The following is an 11,654-nucleotide window of genomic DNA, read 5'->3' on the forward strand; positions in this document are numbered from 1 at the left end:
GAAAAGATACACCTATTGGATGTGTATATAAAAGATTTTTACACGCCTCAAAAAACTATCATAACACGAAGTTGCTTTTCCAAGTAAGAGAAGTAGTCTATACCCATTTATCCTAATTATTTTTCCTTTTCTTATCATGTTTCATTCCTTTACTGACTTGGCCTTTGAGTGTACTCTATAGGGAAGTCCTCTGGTGCCCACTAACCTTGTTTCTCTCCGGTAGATGTTCCAGAAGTTCTTGCAGACCAAGATCATCCGAGCATCCTTTGACACTATATTACTTGATCTGCTACATCCGGAGGACTTTGAAGACGTTGAAATCACCCCTAAGACCATCTCAATTGATCCGCTACACTGAAACAACCTTGGCTATATTAAGATTATCCTTCAAGTTCATTCACACCCTCAACGTCCCTTCCGAGATCATCCTTGACATTGCTGTTACCAAAAGTTCATCTTTGAGTATGTTCCACCTTCACTCACTACCATCCTTCCGCTCTTGTGAACCACCTATGTTGATGTTGTGATCTTAGAATTTTTTTCCGCCCTCAACATGATACACTCTGTATGCAGGATTGAAGCAGGCATTACTCTTAGAGCTCTCTGTGCCATGAATCATGGGGTGGGTTATTGTCAATAATAGTTTATTTAACATGCACGAAATAATTTCAACCAATCGAATTTTAACATAATTTTATAATTATATATATTTGCATATTTGTGTTTAGTATTAAACCTGTTCATGACTCGGGTTACTTGCTCAGGCCTGAAGGTTTGTTTGAAATTTGAGAGGGTTTGAGAAAAATATTAGTTCTAAAAAATGAATTTGGACAAAAAAATTACACTCGTTTAAAATATGAGTCAGGCTAGGGCTTGAACATTCAAGGCCCGACTCAACCTGACCCGTTTTTAAGTTTATAATACTTTATATTATATTATTTTTATATATTATATAATTTAGAATATATTAAAAAATAAACATATACTAAAATGTAATAATACTCTAATATAAATATTAAAATAATATTAAGATGACTATATAAAAAATTTCAATAAATAAAAATGTATAAAATTATTAAATATTAAAATAATATAATATAAATAGTTTTTAAAAAATTAAAAAATAATATGGGCAGACTTTTGCAAATATAGATGGGTTCGGACAAAATTTTAAGTTCATATTTCGGGCTGAACTGAACTTGAGAAAAGATAAGCTATATTAATATCATATTTAGACCCGACTCATGAATACCACTATTTGGTATCATTCAATTTTCTTTAATTTAGATTTTAATTAAAAACCATATAAAATGCTAAAAATACTCGAAGACACATAGAATTTAATGAAATTGAAAATTGGGCATTCCAAACATATTCAAATATTTATCATAATTAGAATTTAATTTTAATTTACAAATATATTTTTTCAGCACCAAATTTTAAAATTAGAAATAAATATTGAATTAATTATTTTTAATAAAAGAAATTGGGCAAGCCCAGCTGATGGGTTAACAGAACAAAACTGCTGGCTCCTTAATCTGATTAATCTTAAATTAAACCCAGAAAGTCAATTATCTAAGGGTCAGGATTAAATCCTCCTCACCTCCCCCACCTATCCTTCTTACTAATATTATTTAAAAATTTCTACTTACACAGTTTACTGGGTCCTTTAGCTCTATTAGAAAGACAAAAAAATCCCCCTTTGCAAATTAGCAGATCCAACCAAAGTCTCCATCTTTTTCATTTTATTGGCAATGCTTAAGCTTCGAGATTCATTCTTCTTTCTACCCATTTTGTGTTTCTGCTTTGTTTTCATTGTTGACGGTTCGGTTCATGAGTACAATGGTGAGAAATTCGTCGGTAAAGGCAATGCATTCGTCGTCCATGGCGGCAGCGAAGGCATTTATTCTTCTTTTGCTGACCCCTACAATGTAACCGCCACTATTGGTGACTCTTATATCCGGTAACTTCTTCACTTTCCCCCCTTTTTTATTTTTTATTTTCCGTTTTGCAATTCCCTTTTTGTATGCAAGTATCTGCTGCTTTTAGCTTTTAGATCTCTTAGTTTTGTAGATAGCTTTGTTTGAAATGTGTGGGATTAGGATCTGATACTGCATTCAGAATTGAGTAGTAGGACAAATTTGAAAAGAATTTAAAACTAGTGAATTTAAAGTTGTTCATGTGCAATTGCTTATGTTCCTCATTTTCTTCCTTCTGATTGCCTTATTTTGCATGTAAATATTGAACCAGTTTTGAGAAGGTTACATTCCGTAGACCCAAAGAAGCTGCTAACTTTAGCAGCAAGGCTATACAAGCAGTTGCTTTCGAGGTCGAAGATAGAGACTCGATTGGGGGTTCAGCTTATGGGGGTCAAAGAGCTGTTTGTTGCACGGCAGATCTTGCGAAACTCGGTGTTTGTTTGGAAGGAGAAGTTATTTATCGTCCTTCCACCGAGAATCCTAACTGGCCGAAAGTGTTCGGCATCTCCTTTAATGGAGATGATGAGGTTGCAACATTGCGATCAAGGTCTATAAAGATTACTAAAACTGGGATGTATAACTTGTACTTCATTCACTGTGATGTGAACCTTAAAGATTTGACTGTGGAGGGGAAAACCATATGGAAAAATCCTAATGGCTATCTACCCGGTAGAATGGCCCCGCTGATGAATTTCTACGGGTTCATGTCCCTTGCTTTTGTGATCCTCGGAATATTTTGGTTCTCACAGTATGCAAGGTTTTGGAGAGAGATTTTTCCTTTGCAAAACTGTATTACATTAGTGATAACGCTCGGCATGCTCGAGATGGCTCTTTGGTATTTCGATTATGCTGAGTTCAATGAGAGTGGAATTAGGCCAGTTGGGATCACCATGTGGGCGGTCAGCTTCGGTACTATCAAACGTACAGTTTCTTGGATTATCATTTTGATGGTTTCGATGGGTTATGGTGTTGTGAGGCCTACCCTTGGTGGGCTTACTTCAAAGGTAATTTGGGGCAACTTTCTTTTTGGCGTCTGAAGTTCTTGAAGTGGTAGAAAATGTTGGTGCAGTGAGTGATCTTTCTGGAAAGGCAAGACTGTTTTTGGTTCTTCCCGTTGCAATCTTAGATGCCTTCTTCATTCTTTGGATATTCACTTCTCTCTCTGCAACTTTAAATAAACTTCAGGTATCTCTTTTGTCCTTCTATCATCCTTCGTTTATCGCTTCTTTTGTTATTAAAAGTAAATGACGTTTGAAGTAATACATTGCTTTGCAAGTTTTTCCTCACTTATTGGTGCAACAGGCTAGAAGAATGACGGTAAAGCTGGATATATACAGGAAGTTCACAAATGCATTGGCAGTAGCTGTTATCGTGTCTGTGGGTTGGATATGTTACGAGGTATAAAACTCTGTTATTCTTTGATGCTTTCTTTTGGATGCTTTATTAACAAACTTAAGTCCAGCATATAATATACAAGAAAGTAAAGAACATGGTAGCAATTTAATCGTGCGGTCGTGCATCTTTACAATTAGGAAGTATGAGATGGCATAATGAGAAGCCACAGTGTACAGTTGAGGAAAAAGTAAAAACATTTTAGAAATGGCATTGTTGTCACATCTCACAACTTCTGTAACACTGAAATTTTCAGCTTTATTTCAAGTTGAATGATGTTTACAACGAGCAGTGGCAGAGTGCCTGGATCATCCCAGCCTTTTGGCAAGTCTTATCTTTCTCTCTACTATGCGTCATCTGTGTTCTTTGGGCGCCTTCTCAAAATTCGATGCGGTAAGATCTATCTCGTCGAGCTCTAAGCTTTCACTTCCTGCAACCCCTTTTTATGATATAGTTCATTTATCAAGTGTTTTTTTGCACATTCCAACACCCTCCAGCAACTTTGAGATGTCTATATAGACTTGAGCACTTGTATGTTAATCGGTTGTTCTGGTCTTAAAAGGTACGCTTACTCCGATGAAGCAAACGAAGGTTTCGATAAAGATGACACTACTTTGACACTCATAAAACCCTCTTCAACACCGATGAAAGATTTTAAAAGTGCAGCAGAGGCTAGACCAGTGCAGGGCCATAATGGAGCATGGAATGGTGATTTGGAAGAAGACAAGACGGTGTGACTTAGAAAAAGAACCTTCTTTGATGCTTCTGAGTTCAACATTGATATCAACCAGGTTACTATATGCCAAAAGCCAATCATTACAACCAAAAGTCAGCCGTTCATTAGTTATTTAATTTAGTAAGTTGTTTATCCTTCTTTGATGCTTCTGAGTTCAACATTGATATCAACCAGGTTACTATATGCCAAAAGCCAATCATTACAACCAAAAGTCAGCCGTTCATTAGTTATTTAATTTAGTAAGTTGTTTATCTGTTATTTGTCAATTTTCACCAAAGGAAAAGTTCAATCCATGCTATGCCCTTTTTTATATTAATATGGTTTGGTCACGTGTTATATTACAGCCTTTTCATATATAGAACACATCCCATATGAATAGTCACACACTCGGCATCAACTTCATTCTCAAGTTGCCTGGCTTTTAATATGATACCGTTTTTCTTTTGAGAAATTATGGATGGTCACTTAATGTATCTCTTTAGAATGAAGAGTGAAGAGAAAGTTAAGGGAATCATCTGTGGAGTGTAACGCATACTTTTGACCATGAATCATAGCAATATACAAGCCAATGAAGTCAAGCGACATTAGTTCATCACCGGCTATGAAAAAAAATTTTACCACCAAGAGTTGTCATCTGCTTGAATTTTCAAGTACATGATTGAAATTTTTTTCAATCAAGTGGAGTGTGAACCATACTAACAATTTGCCCTAAATGTCTTAGCCTATATGTATCATATTCAAGTTGAATATGAAAAGGGAACCATAGAATTCGACTTGGTAGGCCATCGCATTTCAATTTAAGCAAAATTATTTGATAGACTGCCAATATAAATATAGTAAAAAAAATGGGAAACCTGATAGTATTTCAACCTTGGTTGTGGAACTAAAATTTTTAATGGGCAGTATATCAAATACTAACCCAAACTGTAATTGGCCCCTGTATTTGATTCCATCTATACAGGGAATTTTAACTTAAGGAACAGCCAAGGATGCCCAACTTCAAAAGCAGTGCCTATAAAAAAAGCTTCTTCATATCATTAATAATAGTAAAAGCAAACACACGTACAAAATTCTAAATTACAAATACAACAATAACCATATGAACAAATGGAACAAAATCTAGAATGTGGTAACAAACCAACATAATGCTTACAGTGCAGAAAGCATTCAGGCTCCAATTCCACGGTCAAGGAAGCAACAAGATCAGATCTTATTCAATCAAATTGGAGAGCTGAGGGCAGCCCCATGTCCGGCAAAGCACCATTTTGCCCAAATACCCTGCAAAAAATTGAAAGAATGTTCTCCTAGTTTCTACCATGGCAAAACTCATCTCATCTTACCTCAGATCACTCCTTTCACAGAGATCTCTTCCTCAAGTGCTGGGATACAGGGTATCCCTCAAAGAAATCCAAGACAGCCGTTTCCAAGTCTTCGACTGAATACTTGATGTAATTCTCTGGGTGCCTTCCACTCTCTATATGGCTCCTGAAACGCCCAAGAAATGACCTATAAGCTGGGATCAACTTTTCGGATATAGAAATCCTTAGTTCCTCCCTCAGCTGAGTATCGGGTATCAACCATGTTGCTTGAGTCCTATGAACCTCCTCAAACATAGCATTGAAAGTCTTAAACCTTTCTCTCAATGCACTTTTTGACACCCCAGAAGAAAAACTCCCACTCACATGCAACCCTTCATCCCTCAAACAATACAAAACACTCACCCAGGTAGCTCTCTGATAACTCGTTGCCGCCTGCCTAAACTTCCCTGTTAACTTCCTCAAATAATCATCCCCAATCATTTCCCTCAACTCGGGTGACCCTTTAACCTTTTGAACAATATAATGAACATTATTCATAATAAACAAATGTGCCAATGAAGCATCTCTATAATGCTTAGACTTCCCATCTAAATTGAATTGCAAAACGACTATAATCCAAATCAAATGCAAAGCCAAAGGAGTTTTCCCTTCCAACTCAGCAAACTCCATATCCGGGGTCGTTTGATCACCAGAATACCTCGAACCCGTAGATGGTTTCGAAATTATAAGCTCAATTAAAGTCTGCTTATAATCAGATATCAAACTGATATAGTTCATGACATACCTAGTCAAAGGGTGGATGGTTCCACCAGGGACAGGTACTCTAGAGGGCTCTCTTAAAACTGCGCTTTCGAATTCAGACAATATCCCTCGAGCAGCCTCAGCTAACCTGGATAAAATCTCGGCAGCCTGAACTCGAATCGAATCAGATGATTTCGAATCGAAAACCGCCTCAATATCAGGCAACAAGTCCATCAACGCATCATGTAAATCAAGTATCTTGAAAAGCTTTTCAGGAGATCTCCTACTTATACTTATGGCTTCCGCGAAGTTAAATAACTGTATTGCAGGCCCTTTAACCGTTTCCATGAAACAAGCATCATCAATATCCGTTCCAACACACTCAAAGATTTGCTCGCAAAGCTTCTTCTCGCTGGCAAACAATATCCTGACGCAAACTTTGGCAGCTCGAATCCAACGCCGGATTTTACTCTCCAAAGCTTCCCATTCAAGCCTCTGGACGTCTCCGATGCTAAGTTTCTCGATTCCGAGTTTCCTAAAACTCGAGTCGATGGCCGATTTCCTGACGCTCCCGTACACTTGAATACACTCGCGTAAGTAGCCAGACGAGATCATCCTCATCGCAATCGCTTGCAAATCGCAAATCGCTTCAGACGGCATCAGATCCACTTCACGGATACTGCTCGTAGATCGGTAAGTCGAGCTATCCGAGGATTCACAGTGTTGAAGCTGAAGCTGAAGGAGATCGTGGTGACTGCTATCGTCGTTGCTTAAGGTATCATCTTCTTCGAGTTCGTGGTGAGAAGGCGTTGAAATTGAGGACGACGACGGATCGAAAAGGGAATCAGTTTCCAAAGCGGAGGAATGAGTGATAAGGATGTTGCGGAACTCGTCTTCGAGACGAGCCATGGCGATCTGGATCGTGGTGTTGACTTTTGACTGGTCATCGACGGCGTTAGCGTTCTTGCCGGCGTTTGAAGAGGTTGAGATTGATACGTTGGATAAGGAACGTTGGATTTCATCGACGGCTTGTAGGTAAAGATCGGCTTCTTGACGGTCCGTTTCGAAGATCATTCTCTCCCTTGCGTCCTCCGATGCGGTTGAATCCCACCGTAGGATTATCTTCTCCGCCGATTCATAGCCGTTACTATCCTTATTAAGATTCTCCGGCAGCTCCATAACTAACTTCCAGCAATAAAAAAGAAAACTGCAGAATTTACAAGAAAGAAAGAAAAAAAATCCTTTTTTGAAATCTTGGAAAAGGTTTAGAAAAAGTAAAATAATAAAACTTAAAACTTTTTTTGTTTTTGTTTTTGTTTTTGTTTTCTTCTGTAAGAATAAAGGAAAAGTAAGTGTATTTGGCAGTGGCGGAGACGGCGGAGGTGAAGGTGAGGGTAGGGGGGAGGGGGGAGGGTTCCTTTTTTCTGGATGATAGAAAAGGAAAGGCAGAGAGAGAGAGAGAGAGAGAGATAATAATGAGATGTAATGTGGGTGGTGGTCTAGTAAGGCTGCTAATGGGAATTTTGTCTGAACCTGAAATTTTGAAAGAGAGAAGAAGTGGGTCTATTTTGAGGAATTTTTGGGGAATTTATTATGGTAAATTTATATGGAAGCTCTTTCTATAATATATATTTTTTGGATTTAGTCCTTCTGTAATAATTTGATCCTTGCTAATATTTTTTGTTTCCAAATTTGTATTTTCGATCCCCAAACCATTTTCTTTTGTGAATTCCATCAAATAATTTTGCATTACTTATTTTTTAAGACCCATGATGATATAGCATATACATTTTATCATTTTACAAATATTATAATTTTTCTCTTTAGTTTTTTAATATGCAAATAATTGATATTATTAGTCCTTTTTTAAAGTTGTGGATTTAATGTTTCTATTTTAATTTGGTTATTCTTAGTTCCTATGCTTTTTTAATTTTTAAAATTTCAGTCCTTACCAAACGGTAACTGTTAAATTCACTAAGTTAAGTTCTGTTAATTTCAAAATCCGATGAGCTAAACATATTATCATATGTGTAATGTCATGTCATTTTGTTATTTTCACATATTACTCTCTAAAAATTTAATTAATTGATTAACGAATTTCATTTGCGTCAAGACTAAAAATATCAAAAAATTAAAAAATATAGAGACTTAGGGTGGGTTTGGATGGGCGATTGGGTGCGGTGCGGTGTGTTTAGCTTACTTTTTATCTCACGTTACAGTATCGCTACAGTATCTAATCTCACTGCCACCGCTGTTTTTACACTAACCGCAGGTAAACGCACCGCCCATCCAAACCCACCCTTAGAATGATTCAATTGGAGAATATGGACCACATCTACAGTTGCACGCATAGTATAGGACTAGCAATTGAATTTAACCAAAATGATTCAACTAATATTATCCGATTTAGAACTGAAATTTCAAATTTTAAAAAGTACAAAAATTAAAACTGATCAAATTAAAGTAGAAAAACTAAAATGTGCTTAAAAAAACCTTACTATTGAGAGTTTATATAGAATTTGACCATTTATTATTGCTTTTTTTTAATTCAACAATTTATTATTGTTGGACTTTCAAATTTGACCCTTTTTCTCTTTCTCTCTCTTCAATCTAAATTTTCATTGCAGTATTCGCCGCCGATTGGGATATTTCCCTGTTAATTCCGGCCAACTTCCCGCGAAATTTGCTCTCTCAGCCTTTCTTGAATTTTTATTTTTCCTTTTGGACCTTCTACTTTTTCATCTATTTGTATGTTGTCTTTATTTTAGGTTAAATTTTTATTTAAATAATAGAAACCTTTAATTTTATAATTTTTCTTATTTTTCTTAAGTCTAATTTGTACTCGGAAGTCTTTTAATTATTATTTAAATGAATTTTTCAACGTTGAACTATATTTGTTTTTAATATAGAAAAAAGAATCAAACTTGTCTTTGTACAAATAAAAATGTCAACGATTTATTTGAGTAAATAAAAATACAATTTCTTCCTAAAATTAGAAAATTATTAATTATTAATTATTTTTAAAATAGAAAACATTAGGACAATATTTGAAGAAAATGGTGTAAACTTATTGGGAAGAAAATTTAAAATTTTGGAGTGGTCGCTTTCCCATTAAATGTACGAAATAAGACCTAACTGGGCCTTCATTCAAAGATTCTAATGGTCCAAGGCCCATCTATATTCCCTGCACGGGTAGGCTAGGCTTGTTCCCTTCTTGCCCCACTTTTTTAAACATAACTTAGAACTTACGTATAACAGACTATGAAATCATACAGTAGCTGTCTCCAAGTCGTCATATCTCACTTTTGAGCGATGTTGTTGAGTCAGATTGGATTAATCAGATCGAAAATTTATTGATCTATTGATTTGGATAAAGGGGTTGAATCAATTTTTAAGTAAATTATTTGAAGTTTCTCAAAATTTAAAAATCGAGAAAGAAAAAAATAATTGAACTAATTTATTTTTAATATATATTTTAAAATTTTTTATTAATTTTTATAAAATTTTAAATTATTTATATACTTATTGTTAGATCAATAGTCAATTTGATTAAATAAAAAATTAATAGTATAATCAATTCAACCACCTATCCATTTTTTTAATTAATTTTTAAAACATTGATTTTGGGTTGATTACCAAACAACTCTACTTCTTACTTAATAGTGTGGGCAAAGGGGCGGGAAGGCCTTGTCCCCTTAATTAAATGATACAATTTTTAAATTGATCCCTCTCAAATCATTTTAATTTAATTTAATCCTTTTTAGTTTTTTTAAATGATAAAATTACATTTGTGACTGTTTCAAAAAAGTTTATAATTCAGTTTAAGCCATTTTAATGTAAAAATTTTAACTTTGTTCCCCAATTTTTTTTTTTAAATTTTGTTTTGGCCCATTACAAATTTCCTGAATTCACATATGAAATTAAAAAAAAATCACCTTTGCGCTTACTCATAAAAAAAACAAACTATTAGATTGCATTTGAAAACTTGAATTTTAAATTATTTACTTGAGTTTTTAAAATAGCATAAGTTTATTAAAAATGTAAATATAATATAAAAGATAAGTTGATGTATTAGCAGTTGAGTTGTTTAATTTAATTAGTTCTTAACTAAAATTTTAAAAAGTAAAAGTATGGATTATTAAACAAGAATTAAAAAAATTTCACTGTTATTATATTAATGATCGCATATGTGAAAATTTTTAGATTTTTAAGAATTTGACATTTGTCTTATATATTTAGTAAAAAATTAAATATTTAAATAAATGAAACATTTGCCACCTGATTTTTATTTTATAATTTTGTCACAAGGCTATTTGTAGAGGCTAAAAAGTTCACAAACCGTGTATGAAATATTACCCAAAAAAATAATTATTAAGGATTAAAAAATTATTAAACTCACAATATCAATTTAATTCAATTTTCACAAACTACTAACATAATTATCAATATAACACATGTTGATATTGTGGATCAACAAGGGATGGACTTGCGAAGGTGAAGGGTGGAGAGTTGTCGTGTGGAGGCAGTGAGAGAGAATGGAAGGAAAAGAAGAGAAGGGTGGAGGAATCACTTAGAGAGAGAATATAGGTTGTCTATATGCTGTACTCGTTGAGGTGAGAGGACTTATATATGAGATATGTGGTATACCATGTGTAAGTGTCACGGGTCACGGATCGAAGCCCGTGATGAATGCATATATAACATTCCATAGAGGTCAACTGATTAAATGGGGTTCATTTGACCCATTTAAGCTGGTCCAATTTGTGGAATATATAGAGAAGCTCAACTACTTGAAGCCATGGTGGCCCAATGAAACATTCCAGTAAAACTTGAGTTATCATGGTGAATATTTTTGCAATCCTAAAGGATAAGATTGTACAGTGTTTAAATCACTTAGAACTCTCATCTTGTAGATAGGTTTTGATATCGACCATTTATGTAATTTAAACTGTAGTATTGAATTTAGGGGAGCTCAACTTTAAATAAAAGCCTTCCCCTCATTTGTAATCACCCAATTGCAATTCTTCAAGTAACATAAATACTTTGTGAGCATTTACTAAAACACTTTGTATGCTTAACTTTCTTGTGTTTTTTTCTATTTGCTTTCTGCTTCTTTGCTTAAGAGTTTGCTCCCACTTTATTTCAATGCCTTAAAAAGTTTTCGTTGTGAATTTTTATCTTTCGTGAGTTAGGTTAATTTAAGCGAATTTGAAACTAAGTTTCTACCTAAGGTCGCACAATTTGTGAGGCTTAAGTTCTAACTTCATGACATAAGTATATGCATCTTGTTGATGGCAGCGTAACGTCCTATTTCCTTATAAAGGTGATAATGTGACAATATAAGGTGGCTTTACAATCAAATGACCTTTCCATCATGATTGAGGATCCTAGACGTTTCCGATGAAGGCATCCTATGGCGAAAGTGTGTCTAGTGGTGCTCAAGGGTGATGCATGAAAGTACTATATAGGTGGCATAACAACATTATC

General features: G+C 34.7%; 1 protein-coding gene and 1 pseudogene across 1 annotated transcript; one reads left to right on the plus strand and one right to left on the minus strand.

Annotated features, from left to right (window-relative positions):
* The first annotated feature begins 1,658 nt into the window (after nucleotides 1-1,658).
* Nucleotides 1,659-4,423, plus strand: LOC107916416 (transmembrane protein 87A-like; annotated as a pseudogene).
* A 202-nt stretch (nucleotides 4,424-4,625) lies between these two features.
* On the minus strand, nucleotides 4,626-7,695 carry LOC107916414 (exocyst complex component EXO70A1). Its single transcript, XM_016845698.2, has 2 exons — nucleotides 5,261-7,695; nucleotides 4,626-5,119 (listed from the first exon to the last, which is right to left on the minus strand). Exon 1 carries the CDS (start codon nucleotides 7,344-7,346, stop codon nucleotides 5,463-5,465), a length of 1,884 nt encoding a protein of 627 aa, XP_016701187.2. The 5' UTR covers nucleotides 7,347-7,695; the 3' UTR covers nucleotides 4,626-5,119; nucleotides 5,261-5,462.
* Nucleotides 7,696-11,654: the final 3,959 nt, after the last annotated feature.

The sequence above is a fragment of the Gossypium hirsutum genome, chromosome D10 (genome assembly GCF_007990345.1).
Source record: "Gossypium hirsutum isolate 1008001.06 chromosome D10, Gossypium_hirsutum_v2.1, whole genome shotgun sequence".
NCBI lineage: Eukaryota > Viridiplantae > Streptophyta > Magnoliopsida > Malvales > Malvaceae > Gossypium > Gossypium hirsutum.

Bases quoted from the DNA above. Each gene is read 5' to 3' on its own strand.
- LOC107916414 (XM_016845698.2), bottom strand. From the start codon at position 7,346: ATGGAGCTGCCGGAGAATCTTAATAAGGATAGTAACGGCTATGAATCG.